The 15,170-nt window shown below is 42.5% G+C and overlaps 1 protein-coding gene across 14 annotated transcripts in view; it reads left to right on the top strand.

The window, feature by feature from the left end:
- Positions 1-15,170, top strand: part of magi2a (membrane associated guanylate kinase, WW and PDZ domain containing 2a) — a 356,011-nt gene that overhangs the window by 273,728 nt on the left and 67,113 nt on the right. For all 14 annotated transcript variants that reach the window (XR_013548786.1, XM_078419740.1, XM_078419739.1 and 11 more), the window contains one exon: positions 1,990-2,622. Coding sequence is in view for 13 of the 14 variants with exons in the window: in XM_078419740.1 (XP_078275866.1) it covers positions 1,990-2,622 (633 nt within the window). In the remaining variant the exon portion in view is untranslated. The remainder of the gene's footprint in view (positions 1-1,989; positions 2,623-15,170) is intronic.

Genomic DNA, 15,170 nt, shown 5'->3' with positions numbered 1-15,170 from the left:
TGCTCTCTAGCTTTATTCCCTCTTAGATGAAATGATTTTAGATGAAATCTTAGACAAAAGGAAACTTAAAGGCGGGAAACAAGCCGGAAAGCAGAATTAAACTGCTGCAACAGGTTAGCTAGCATCCAATGGGATTCTTTACCCATGTGGTCCCTCAGAAAGTAGAAATACAGTAACATTCTGTGATTCAATATCCTGAAATCAGATTTCATTCACCTTTAAATATACTTTGTTCCTCTAGTTTTCACTACATTGATCAAACTTAAGTGCTTCATTGACTGTAATGTGCCTTTCGAGGATGGGTAGATTTTTCATTGTCCCATGGCATGTGAATGTCATTGCAAAGGTAAACATTTGACGCCCATCTAGTTATTGAGTTTAGTAACCAGCCGTCCAAGTCATATAAGCAAATCAGTTACATTTTCGATTTCGAAAGGTTATACATGCCAAAATGTCCCACACTTTATGCTTGCACATTGCTATTGTTAGCTCATTGCACTGAGGCAATCAATTGGAATGTTACAGTTGGTCTCAGGACCCTAGAACTGGATAAACCAGTTTTGGCATCTACAGATACGTTGTTTAGGAAGTTTTATTTCACAAAATGCTGGAGTAACTCAGCAGGTCAGGCAGCATCTCAGGAGAGAAGGAATGGGTGACATTTCGGGTCGAGGCCCTTCTTCAGACTGAGGTTTAGGAAGTTGTTGGAGGGTGGACAGCCACCACTGTCAGCATGACCGTCACACATACGAGCACAGAATGATTACAGAGATCTTAAGGTAGTCCACAAAAAGCCTCCTAGCAAGAGAAGAAAATTCAGGAAATGTCACTTAGAAAAATTACAATTTCTGCCAATTTTCACACCCCCGGTGTTGCTTTCCCAATCCAACCAGTCCACCTAGATGCTCTCTACCTTTGTTCACCTTTTCCACGGCCCCACCTCAGTAGCTAGATTTATCACCCTCACGCACAAGTCTCTCCCCATATCTGGCTCCATCTGCCCATCATCCCTCTCCACATCTGCTTTCGCCTATCACCTGCCAGCTCCTGTCTCTTACCCTCCCTCTCTCTTCTTCATACTGGCTATCTTCCCTCTACATTCTCATGCCTGATGCACAATCTTGACCTGAAAACATACCTTTGCCTCCACAGATGCTGCTTGACCCACTGAGATCAGTGGTTTGATTTTGCTCTCAATTCCAGCATTAGCAGTCTGTTGTATCTCCTCATTTTGGAAATCGTTGAAGAGTTTATTGAATAATACTGATATCATGAAAGTAATATATAATGAAAATAGTTGTGTATGAAGTTAAATATGTAAACATCTCTTATCAATTATATTCCTCAAGCTATGTTAATTAAAATAACATGGAGATTTCATTAATCGAAATATGAGGTGCTGTTCCTCTAATTTGTGCTGGGCCTCACTCTGACAATGCAGGAGGCCCAGGACTGAAAGGTCAGATTGGGAATGGGAGGGAGAGTTAAAGTGCTGAGCAACAGGGAGATCAGGTAGGTTAAAGCGGACTGAGCGGAGGTGTTCAGCGAAACAATCGCCGAGCCTGTGCTTGGTCTCGCCAATGTACAGAAGTTGACACGTGGAACAGCGGATACAGTAGATGAGGTTGGCGGAGATGCAAGTGAATGACAATATTCAACTTTTCAAGTCTTGACAATATTATGCAGCGCATAATAATATCTCCTGCTATCTCCTACCGTATTTGATTGGTGCACTTGGAGTCCATTGCACCTGGACTCTTTACAAATCACTGGAAAATTGTGAATTAAGGCTATGCAGCCTCATTTAGTTCATCTGCTCAGAAATGGTTCTGAAATGTACAGTTTGTCTGTAGCGTCTATTAAGGCATTAATAAGACAGATTGATTTACTTCACACCAAGTGGGACAATGAAGAAATGAAAACACTTCTTTCACCTAATGTGTTGTATTACACGTTTGTTTTATTTTCCTTGTTTCTTTCTCCTCCCAGGTGATGTGATTGTCTACATCAATGACATTTGTGTCCTTGGACATACTCATGCTGAAGTAGTCAAAATTTTCCAATCTGTCCCGATTGGTCAATGTGTCAATCTTGTACTGTGTCGTGGCTATCTTTTACCCTTTGACCCGGATGATCCAAGGAACAGTATGGTGCCGCCTATAACAATAGTGGATCGACAACCAGTCCAAATTAATGGGCGCAATAATTCTGACACATACGTGGAGTTTGGTTCCCGGACTTCTCGATCAGCACCAGACATTTCTGACCGACATTTACATTCTTTTAATCCATTATCCACCGAAGGCCAGATGGATGTAACCTTGCCGGCAGTTCAAGAGGATAGTATTTCAATGGCCTCATCAGGTGTCACGCAGTCTGAATTCATGACAATTGCTATCGTGAAAGGAGCACAAGGCTTTGGCTTCACCATTGCAGACAGTTCTATAGGACAGCGAGTAAAACAAATCTTAGATGTTCAAGGATGTGGTGGCCTTAGTGAAGGTGATCTAATTGTGGAGATTAATCAGCAGAATGTACAGAGTTTTGGACATGTTCAAGTTGTGGAGATTCTAAAGGAGTGTCCAGTTGGAGTGGAAACCACATTGGTCATCCAGAGAAGTGGTAAGTCCAAATTTTCAAATTTAAAGCAGCAAAAAAACTGTGTCAACAGACTCCAGAAAACTTCTTTTTAAAGTTCTTTATTTAATAGCTTTCATTGGTTATATACTTAATTAAATGCTATACCTTGAATGATGAAATTCATAATTCTGAGTAAAATACCATAATTTGCTGGAAATATGAAATAAAAATAGAAAATATTAGAGATACTAAGTAGTTTTGAAATACCTTTGGAAAGGGGAAATTATTAATTGCTTCAGGTCAATGGCTTTTTATCAGATTTCCAAGCTTAATGACCTACAATGTTAATTCTGTTCCTTTACCACAGATGATACCTTACCTACTAAGTATTTCCAATTTTAGCTATTTTATGTATCATGCTGAATTGGTTTTAATCTGGCCCATTTCTGATGATGATTTAAGTAAATTAAAATATTTGAGCTGCATAACATTGTCATTCTGAATATATCTATTGGCTTGGACTTTGTATAAAGAGCAATGGATACGCTCACAACACCCATCATTATGGTTGAGTAAATTGCACAGCACCATCTGAATTAAGAACATATACATTTAAATATCGAAGTCTGAAAGTCATATAACAGTTTGGCAATACCACACCCAGCAGACTCAGCATTGAAATCAAACTAACACTTTAAAGTTGTGGTACTGCACCACTAGTTAATCTCTGATCGTGTCTGAAAAAGTTGATGCACTTGGATAGAGTTGAATTTGTAGTGATTAGATCAATTCTAACGTTTGCTAAACAATCGCCATTGCTCTGAGAATTTATTTTGGATAATCATGAATACATTTCTAGAATAGTAAAATATAATTTTACTGTTCCCGTCTACTACTTTATTCAACAAATTTGAGATCTTCACCCCATTCTGTATTTATAATTCCTCTGAGCACTTCTTTGTTTATACTTGGCACAATGACGATTCTTCAGTTTGGTTTTTCTGCTATTACACTGCTAATCCCCTATGAGGGGCAGCGTCTTGGATCAGACACCCAGCAGCAAGCCTCTGCTCAAAACCCATAGTAATGCTGCACCTCTCCAAGAAGTGAACAGCAAGCACCACGCTTTCACCATCAGCCACAAATCCAGCCTTAAATTACATAACTACTTAAATTAGTCACAATATATGTTTCGGACAACCTACTGATTAATGGTTCAGTGCATAGTGGTCATCATAATTATATCAAGCTTGACAAGGTAAAATGTTTGTGGCTGTGCCACTTTATAAATAATTATGGAACATTATTATGTCATATTTTAGCAATTATAGTTTTGTGTACTCAAGGCCATCCAGACCTCCATTAAAGTTGTTGGGATACGAAATAGAAGTCGCATGGGGATTGTAGAAATACCATACATTGAACCCTACAGAATAAATAATTAGTTAGACTGTAGTTTCAAAACAATATCCATTCTTGACTGCCACATATAAATATAATAGCATTTCATTTGAAATGTGATATCATTTGCAAATGCAGTTTGTGTCTTTCAGTATACTGTTTCTTGCTTTTAATGCACTGTCTAAAATGGGTATGCTACTTACAAAGCACCAGCTATGCATTAGAAAATCTATTGTATAATACATTGTATTATGCTTGTGCATTATGCAACTGAACAAGCAAATATTAAATTAAGGTCAAATATTCAGTGCACCTGTTATACTTTTAGAATACTTTACTCTGTGTCCTCCAAGCATGGCATAAATCCACATAAATGTTGCCGGGCATACATAGTGATGCTTGTTTGTGAAGAAATTGGAGAAAATACACTACTGAGACTGCTGTTGCAGCATTATCAGACTCAAGTGAGCTTTCAAGACCTTGCTGAGTTTCTGTAAAGTTACAAAACGTTTTCAGAGGTCAGATTAATTTCCTAGCTTTGGAATTATCCAATTGCTGGGGATGAAATCACAAATTTTCAGGAATTAAATCAGACTCAAAAGAATTATGGTTTAGATAGAGTTGGTTCAGATTAGCTATGAATATTACTCTTATTTTTTCTTATTAGTCATGTATTTTCCTCTTAAATCTGCAATTATTAGCCACCTGATGAATTAGCTCATACCTTGAGCAAAAGAAGTCTAAAGTAGGGCCCAGACCCAAAATGTCATCTGTCCATTCTTACCACAGATGCTGCCTATCCCACTGAGTTCCTCCAGCACTTTGTGTTTTACTCAATAATCCAGAATGTTGTGCCTCATTTCACTGCTCTGTTGCAAAATCTCCTCAAAATAGGACTACTTTGAAGAAGTTCTCCTCCAATCTGAAAAAAGGGTCTGGACCCAAAACATAATCTATCCATTCCCTCCACAGTCGTTGCCTGACCCGCTGAGTTCCTCCAGTACTTTGTGTTTTGCTTGAAATAAATTGCTGATATTGATTCTATCAAACCCTTTTATCATTTTAGTTCACCCCACTTAAACTAACATTTAAACTCTAAATTATATATTTTACCACAAATATGTAACACCTTGTCTTATGCAGCTTATGTTCTCCAAGAATAAAATATGAACATGAACTTGCTGGTTGCAACTTATTCCACAGTAGTGTAGTTTAGTTTAGAGATACAGCACGGAACAGGCATTTAGGACCACTGAATCCGCAACGACCAGCGATCCCCGCACATTAACACTACCCTACACACACTAGTGACGATTTTAGATTTATACATTTATACCACCAATTAACCTATGTCTTTGGAGTGTGGGAGGAAACCGAAGATATTGGAGAAAACCCACACAGGTCACGGGGAGAACGTAGAAACTCCGTACAGACAAGCACCTGTAGTTAGGATCAAATTCGGGTCTCTGGTGCTGTAAGACAGTAGCTCTTGTCAAACTACGCCACTGTGCCGCCCTGGTAATATATGTGCCAGTTGTTAATGTAACTTTGGAAAATATCATCATGTGCACACATCATCCAGATGGTGAGGTCTTCTGCAGCAGCAGGGCTCCGTTCGGTGGAAGGCTGCCACATGAAATGGCTGAAGCAAGCCCTGCCCACAAAATAAGTGAAGAACCTCTGACCCGCTTTAAAACCAGGCCCCAGGTTTAGACCACCTTTAAAGATATTAAGGGTTTGAATGCTTTCAACGGCCTTGACAGAAATGTTTAAAAAACAAATTTAAAGCAAAGAACCAATTTAAATTATTTTAAGAATTATCTAATAAATGTTAAAAAGTTAATAAATTTTAATTATTTATAAATATTTAAAAATTAGTTTAAAACATAAAACCCAATTCAAATATTTTTTTAAAATGTGTATTACCTTTTGCATATTCTTTTCTCTTTGCAATCTTGCCTGTCCAATCAAATGAACAGGAACGCCGATCCTGTGCCAAGTGTAACCTGGCGCAAATTCAGCAAGCAGATTTCTCAGAGGAAGAGCTGAGGAACTTGGGGGCGTAGGTTTGAATCCCACTTCTGACACCATGTTTTGTAGTCAATCCATTACGAAGTATTCGGTGAACCATAAAACATTTATTAAACCCATGCCGAGTGAGCACCACACCTGTGCCGAGTGAGCAGCACACCTGTGCGTTCCTCGCTTCAGCTAACAGACTAACAACTAACCAAACAAGCAACAAACTAACTATATCAGTGACTCCAGTCGTACCTAAATCCTGGACTGGATTACAAAGTGGAATGTGTACCATGCATAGGATATGTGGTGAAGGTTATATAGACAGAGATAAATATGGTTGATCTGATGAACTGCAACAAGTTTGTGTTCTGCCACTACAATCCATGCAGAGTTCAGCACTGGAGCAGAGCTGAAATTTTGCCTGTTGAGCCCAGCTAGCAAGAATAAGGATTTCACATTCCCACATGAGTCCTGATGTTTGCTGCGTTGGGTGTAAATGCCATTTTTTATAGTTCTATATAGTTATAGAGTCATACAGCACAGAAACAGGCCTTTCAGCCCACCAAGATACCTATCTAAGCCAGGCCCATTTGCTTGCGTTTGACCCATATTCTTCTAAACCGTTTCTGTCGATGTACCTGTCAAAATGTCTTTTAAATGTTGTTATTTGTCCTGTCTCAACTACTTCTTCTGACAGCCTGTTCCATCATCTGTGTCTCCAGGAATAAGCTTTAGGTAAAATCTTAGAGCCAGTTGAATCAAAAGGTGGTAGATGTTTGAAAACATGTCAAGCTAAATCTCTGGAGAGAAAAATAGTCAAAGTTTCAGATCAAAGATCCTTCATCCAGCGACTTATTCTGTTGAAAAGTCCTTGCCTTCAAACATTGGCTGTGTCTTTCTTCCCTTGGATGTTGCCTTTCCTGCTTTCCGTTTTTATCTTATAATCAATAATGGTGAAGAACTTGGAAGATGCACAGTGGAGGAATCAGAGTTCAAAAAGATTTGTTGGAGAAATTTGAACCTGAAGCCAAAAATGTTTTAAATCAGCGCTTCAGCGAACCAGGAGCCAAAGTAATCCATTGCTGACGCTTTCATTGAACCATTAAAGCAGATGAAACCCAATGCTAAGACCCTGTTGCACCACACTGCCTTTGACAATAAAGATCCAAGACCAGACCCTTGAAAACTCAGCGCTCCCTCTAGTTGAAGGCAAACATTGATGATGAATTTGACCACTTTTTCATTGTGTCAGCACAGCCTTTGGTCTGAAGACAGAAAGGATATTTAGAGATCAAGACATAAAGCACAACACAATACTCATAAAAAGCGACACTGTCTCTGCAAAATCTTCCAAATTTGTTGGAAGAATAAGCAAACCAACAACTATCTTCCCTTAAAGTGAGGTCCTAATTAAAGCTGTCATTCACAAGAGAAAAAAAAGATTCCCAAAGCGGATACTCTTTCCTGAACTTCCATTTTGAGACGAAATGATTCAGGTGGACAGAATTTCAAGGATGTTCCCAAAGCGTCCTTGAAGAAATTAAGCATTCGCACCAATTTCTGGAGATCAGTGCCCATAATCATTTAGAAAGTGCATTCATGATGGTATTGCGAATCTTGATGCTGTGTATCCACTCCTGGTGAGGCTTACTAAGGCCTCAAAATTGACTAGACCTCAATCGGCATTGTTCTTGGGCTCAGCCTTGCAATGCACTGGCAGCATTTGGCAGGAGACAAAGATGAATGTAGACCTTTCCCATCCAAACAAGATCTTTAATCATTTTTTGGTATCTCTGTTATTCTCTTCCACCTAATTTTTGGTTGGTAATTTCCATTTAAATGAATGGGAAATCTGATCCATTGCTGGGTCTGGCTGCCATAGGATGATATTGCTGGGGAATACCAGTGCATCTAGCTTCTGCTGGTGGACTACAAGTGGAATCTAGTGAAGGAACAGAGCAATCAATGGCGCCAGATAGCCTGGTGCAGTCCATTGCTTTAGCCCCATGTGGGCAGCATTTCATTATTTAGGCATATTCCATCATATTGTTGTCAATCATTTCTCATGGATGTCAGCAGGCATATTCAAAGTTTGATGCAAGCAGTTTATTGTTTTTCTTGAGTACCTAATGCGAAAGAATTCCACAATAATCATAGTTATTGCCCCAAAATAATCAACTTCTTCTAAATACATATCTACATATGTTTTTACATAGAATTTTAAATAAATTGTCCTCCATGAAATTTCAAAATGCTTTCAATTATATAGCTGTTAAGAATTCTAATACGATTTGACAACCTTTTAGCCTTTATGGGATAATTGCACTTCATTCCTCTATAATTGAGTCACTTCATCAGTTCACCAGAATATATTTTTTACTATTCATTTTAATGTTGAATTGGCTTCTCTAAGTTTGTGGATGACACAAAGCTGGGTGGCAGTGTGAGCTGTGAGCAGGATGTTATGAGGCTGCAGGGTGATTTGGATAGGTTGGGCGAGTGGGCAGAAGCATGGCAGATGCAGTGTAACGTGGATCAATACGAGGTTATCCACTTTGGTGGCAAGAATAGGAAGGCAGTTTATTATCTGAATGGTGTCAGATTAGGAGAAGGGGAGGTGCAACGAGACCTGGGTGTGCTTGTACATCAGTCACTGAAAGTAAGCATGCAGGTACAGCAGGCAGTGAAGAAAGCCAATTGTCATGTTGGCCTTCATTGCGAGAGGATTTGAGTTGATGAGCAAGGAGGTCCTATTGCAGTTGTACAGGGCTCTGGTGAGACCGCACATGGAGTATTGTGTGCAATTTTGGTTGCCTCATTTGAGAAAGGACATTATTGCTATTGAGGGAGTGCAACATAGGTTCACCAGGTTAATTCCCGGGATGGCGGGACTGATGCATGATGAAAGGATGGGTCACCAGGGCTTGTATTTGCTGGAAATTAGAAGGATGAGAGGGGATCTAATAGAAACAAAAAAAATCTTAGAGGATTGGACAGGGTAGATGCAGGAAAAATGTTCCCGATGTTAGGGGAATCAAGAACCAGGGGTCACAGTTTAAGAATAAGGGGTAAGCCATTTAGGACTGAGATGAGGAAAAACTTTCACCCAGAGAGTTGTGAATCTGTGGAATTCTCTGCCATAGAAGGCAGTGCAGGCCAATTCACTGGATATGTTCAAGAGAGAGTTAGATTTACCTCTTAGGGCTAAGGGAATCAAGGGATATGGGGGGAAAGCCAGAACGGGGTACAGATTTTGGATGATCAGCCATGATCATATTGAATGGCGGTGCTGGCTCGAAGGGCCATATGACCTACTCTTGCACATATTTTCTATGTTTCCAAAGTCAATCTGTTGCAGCAGCATTAAAATATTCACACTGTGCAGCTGTTAGTGTTTTATAGACAATAGACAATAGGTGCAGGAGTAGGCCATTCGGCCCTTCGAGCCAGCACCGCCATTCAATGTGATCACAACTGATCATTCTCAATCAGTACCCCGTTCCTGCCTTCTCCCCATACCCACTGACTCTGCTATCCTTAAGAGCTCTATCTAGCTCTCTCTTGAATGCATTCAGAGAATTGGCCTCCACTGCCTTCTGAGGCAGAGAATTCCACACATTCACAACTCTCTGACTGAAAAAGCTTTTCCTCATCTCCGTTCTAAATGGCTTACCCCTTATTCTTAAACTGTGGTCCCTGGTTCTGGACTCCCCCAACATTGGGAACATGTTTCCTGCCTCTAACGTGTCCAACCCCTTAATAATCATATACGTTTCGATAAGATCCCTTCTCATCCTTCTAAATTCCAGTGTATACAAGGCTAGTCGCTCCAGTCTTTCAAAATATGACAATCCCGCCATTCCGGGAATTAACCTAGTAAACCTACGCTGCACGCCCTCAATAGCAAGAATATACATCCTCAAACTTGGAGACCAAAACTGCACATAGTACTCCAGGTGCGGTCTCACTAGGGCCCTGTACAACTGCAGAAGGACATCTTTGCTCCTATACTCAACTCCTCTTGTTATGAAGGCCAACATTCCATTGGCTTTCTTCACTGCTTGCTGTACCTGCAGGCTTACTTTCAGTGACTAATGCACTCGGACACCCAGATCTCGTTGTACGTCCCCTTTTCCTAACTTGACACCATTCAGATAATAATCTGCCTTCCTATTCTTACCACCAAAGTGGATAACCTCACACTTATCCACATTAAACTGCATCTGTCATGCATCCGCCCACTCACACAACCTGTCCAAGTCACCCTGCAACTTCATAGCATCTTCCTCACAGTTCACACTGCCACCCAGCTTTGTATCATCTGCAAATTTGCTAATGGTACTTTTAATCCCTTCATCCAAGTCATTGATGTACATTGTAAATAGCTGCGGTCCCAGCACCGAGCCTTGCGGTACCCCACTAGTCACTGCCTGCCATTCTGAAAGGGACCCATTTATCTCCACTCTTTGCTTTCTGCCAGTCAACCAATTTTCTATCCATGTCAATACCCTACCTCCAATACCATGCGCTCTAATTTTGCCCACCAATCTCCTATGTGGGACCTTGTCGAAGGATTTCTGAAAGTCGAGGTACACCACATCCACCAGCTCTCCCCTGTCAATTTTCCTAGTTACATCCTCAAAAAATTCCTAAACTAATTTTAACTAAATTGCCATATTCTTAGGTTTGATGTATGTAGTGCACTGAATATTTTTAACTTTTTCAAATTCAAACTATTTTGTAATGAGAGTTCTTCAAAGTTCAATTTATGGTCCTCTTCTTAACTTCATCAATTTTCAATTATGTGCCTTAAATCATACCTGTTATTTATCTGTCCAACCTCTTCAGTGTATTTGCAATTACATAGCCAATGTGGTATTACCAGAACCTTGAGTCCCTTAATAGTCCCCACTATTTGTCTGCTTTCAAATTAATTCAGTTGCAGGTACAACTAACTTTGCTTTAATAAAAGCAGTAATTGCTGGAATCAATTAGCAGATCAGGCAATATCTATGGAAAAAGAAACAATTACCATTCCAAATACGTACAGGTATGTAGGTTAATTGGCTGGGTAAATGTAAAAAATTGTCCCTAGTGGGTGTAGGATAGTGTTAATGTACGGGGATCACTGGGCGGCACGGACTTGGAGGGCCGAAAAGGCCTGTTTCCGGCTGTATATATATGATATGATATGATAAATCCAGGTATCCTTCATCAGATCTCAGTGACCTGTTGATTTTTCTGTTTTTTGTTTCAAATTTGCATAATCTGCAGTTTTATTGTTGTTTTTCTATAACTTGCATTGTATGATCCAGATAGTTTTTCAATCCCTTCTGAAGGTTTTTCTTCCTTACTTCCTTGACTTCCAAATTTGCAGACCAGTTTTTTAATGTGAAATTATGCCAAAAATTAAACTAAAATCTAATAAAACATAACAAAAATATTAGAAATCTGCAATGTGTCCGTGTGCATCCGTTAGGAAAAGATCAAATTATGGCGAGTCCGCAGGTCTAGACAGGGCGTCAGCAACGGCATTAAGCTTACCCGCGACATGACGGACATCGGTGGTAAATTCGGAGATGGCAGTCAGGTGCCGCTGCTGACGGGCCGACCATGGGTCAGACAATTTGAAAAATGCAAATGTTAATGGTTTATGGTCCGTAAAGGCCACAAATGGGCGGCCCTCAAGGAAATACCTGAAATGACGAACAGCTAAATAGAGGGCCAGAAGCTCTCGGTCAAATGCGCTATACTTCAGCTCAGCCGAATTTAGTTGCCGGCTGAAAAACGCCAAGGGCTGCCAACGGCCACCGACCTGCTGCTCCAAGACCCCACCCACCGCCACGTCAGAGGCGTCAACCGTCAGGGCCGTGGGGGCGGAGGGGCTCGGGTGGACCAACATGGTGGCGTCTGCCAAGGCTGCCTTAGCTGCTGTAAAAGCCGACTCTGCGGCCGGGGACCATATCAACTCTACCGGTTTTCCCGCAAGGCACTGGAAGAGCGGGCGTATAACCCGCGCAGCTGCCGGAACGAACCTACGTTGAAGTTAACCATACCTACGAACTCCTGCAGCCCTTTTACTGTGGTGGGCCTGGGAAATGCCCGGATAGCCTCCACCTTCTCGGGCAAAGGGGTGGCGCCGGCAGGGGTGATTCTGTGCCCTAGAAAATCAAGAGAAGGGAGGCCGAATTGACACTTGGAGGGTTGGATAATGAGCCCGTGGTCTTGGAGCCTCTGGAACACAGTCCGCAAGTGGACCTGGTGTTCCTGCACTGAGGGGCTGGCGACCAGGATGTCGTCCAAATAAATAAACACAAAGGGTAAACCCCGACCCACACGGTCCATCAGTCGCTGGAAAGCCTGTGCCGCGTTCTTTAAACCGAAAGGCATGCGCAACCATTCGAACAACCCGAACGAGTGATCGTGGCAGTTTTTGTATGTCCTCCGGCCGCACAGGAATTTGGTGGTATCCTCGCACCAAATCGATCTTGGAGAAAACCACCGCCCCTTCCAGCCCAGACGAAAAGTCCTGCAGGTGCGGTATGGGGTAGCGATCAGCCGTGGTGACAGCATTGAGACGCCGATAATCGCCACATGGTCTCCACCCCCCAGATGCTTTGGAGACCATATGCAAAGGCGAGGCCCACGGGCTGTCGGACTGACGGACAATGCCCATTTCTTCCATTTTCCTGAATTCCGCCCGCGCCACCACCAGTTTGTCCGGCGGTAGTCTCCTGGCCCGAGCGAAAACGGGAGGCCCCTCGGTGCGAATGTGGTGTACCACGCCATGCTTGGCCGAAAGAGCGTCAAAACGCTGGATGAGCAGCTCTGGAAACTCCGCCAGGACCTCAGCATACGAGTCAGGGGCCGCGACAACGGCCTGGACAGTAGGGCTGAGCGGGGAGGCGATTGTCGGAGCGACGGGCTCCTCGCTGGCGGAGGGTCGGAGGCCGTTACCGCGGACATCAGGGACCAGTGAAAAGGCCCAGAGAAAATCTGCGCCTAGGATCGCTTGTCTGACGTCTGCTACGATGAATGGCCATTCGTACGTGCGGAGGCCTAACACAAGGGACATCTTCCGTGTACCGAAAGTGCATATGGGGCTGCCATTAACCGCGATGAGGGTGGGACCTGTCTTACCCGATCTGGTCTCGAGGTCGGTCGGCGGCACTATACTGACGATGGCTCCCGTGTCCACCAAAAATTCTGTGTCCGTGAATCGATCTCGGACGTAGAGGCGTCGGTTCTGGCCAATCGCAACTGCCCCTATGTACGATCGGCCGAGGCATTCCCGCGAAAGTACAAGGTGAGCGGCAGTTGCGGGATTCTCTACCCCATCGTAGGTGATAATAGCACTAGCCGCGCTTGTGCGGATCTTTTTGGCGGGCTTTTGGAGAACTAGCGGGAGACGCGGCGCCATCTTGATGTCGCTGTGTCGTGGTCACTGATGTCGAGACCTTGTTGATCGAACCGCTTGCCTTTGATTTAGCCGCTATGAGCGCGTCCACTTTCTCTGCATATGCTTCGGGGTCCTTAAAAGAACAATCCGTGAGCAGAAGTCTGACATCTTCGGGAAGCTTCTCTCGGAATGCCTGTTCGAACATGAGGCAATCCGTATGCTCACCGGCTAGCATCATCATCTCGGCCATGAGAACGGACGGCAGTCGATCTCCGAGGTCCGGTAGGTGCAGAAGTTTTTTAGCGCGATCGTGCCTATGAAACCCGAAGGTTCGCAGTAACAATGTCTTCATTGCCTCGTACTTGCTTTCCGCAGGCGGATTAACGATGAACCGCATCATGCGTGTGGTCGTCTCCGGTGATAGAGCGCTGACGAGATAGTAATACTTCGTCGCGTCGGCCGATATGTTCCTTAAATGAAATTGGGCTTCGGTGTGGACAAACCAAGATTGCGGTTGATGTGTCCAAAACGACGGAAGGTGAACGCTTACTGCGCTTAACTCCGGTGTGCCAGGCGCAGCATCCAACAACGGGGCGTCGTGTTCCTGCATAGTCGGTGATCGTCCAGATCACGTCGGGGTCAGCAATATGGCGAGTCCGGAAACTTGTTGGTTGTAGAAGAAGTTTATTGCGACAGCAATATTCGAATACAAAGGTTAAACAACAAGGTAAAGGACAACCATCAAAAACTCACTGTCTTCTTCGAAGACTTCTCTGAACTACTCTTTTTGGGCGCCAAAAGCGCACATGACATCGCTGTCCAATCAGCGATGTCGCTCTCTGGACCAATCCCCACGGTCGCGCCTACACGTGACCTTTCCGGCCAATCTGAGGGTTCGACGACCGGGACCACTCTTTATGGTCGCTACAAAATAACAGAAGCGATCCAATGAAGGAACTATTCCTAACATGTCTTTTTTTCTGGGCACCTGCTAATAGGCCTGCTATCTCCTTTAAACTGCTATTTTTGTAGATTTGTTGCTTTGACAGGAAAACACCATTCCGTTTCTATTCATTATTTTGATTATTTTGAGATTATTTTTAACACACCAGGCATTGTGCTTGCTGCCTGCAGCCTCTTTTTGCTTGTAAAACCACATTTGTGATCTCATCAGGCTGTCTTGCAAAACATCTTGATGATTCATGCAGAGACAAAAGAAAGAACTGGTGCATTATCAAACGATGCTACACATTTGTACTCACTAGTTACTGAAATATTAAGTAATTGGCAGAGGTCTAGACTGGCAGATCCTTGAGTGCAGAAGTAAATGGGATAAAATAACATGACAAAATTGGGAAAAAAAGTAAATATATTTATTTTTTAATTATTTGTTCCCAAGACATGCTTGGTGAAGGAAAAGGTAACAGCTTTGTTTTTACTTGATTACTATTCAGTGCATTCTGAATCTAATTTCTTTGTAAAGTTAATGGCATCAGCAGATGGCTAATAGGCAAGCAACTAGTCTTTCCCTATCAATCAGGCATTGATATTAAATGATTGTAATTTTCTTTTACTGGGTGAGAATTAGATCATTTAGGAGCATTGTGAAACAACATACCATAAGGAACAAAAGCAACACAGTGGAGGCATAATTTTTAACTCCTTTAGAAATCAGTTGGGCAAGAAGTTAAAAATGATTGCTTTCGTGAGCTACTTTGTTTCTGTCCAACAGAAGGTTTCACCCTACAGCACACACCCAATATCAGCA

Source organism: Rhinoraja longicauda, chromosome 23, assembly GCF_053455715.1.
Source record: "Rhinoraja longicauda isolate Sanriku21f chromosome 23, sRhiLon1.1, whole genome shotgun sequence".
Lineage (NCBI taxonomy): Eukaryota > Metazoa > Chordata > Chondrichthyes > Rajiformes > Arhynchobatidae > Rhinoraja > Rhinoraja longicauda.
Note: the sequence above shows the minus strand (reverse complement) of the source record. Positions and strands in the feature narration are given on the sequence as shown.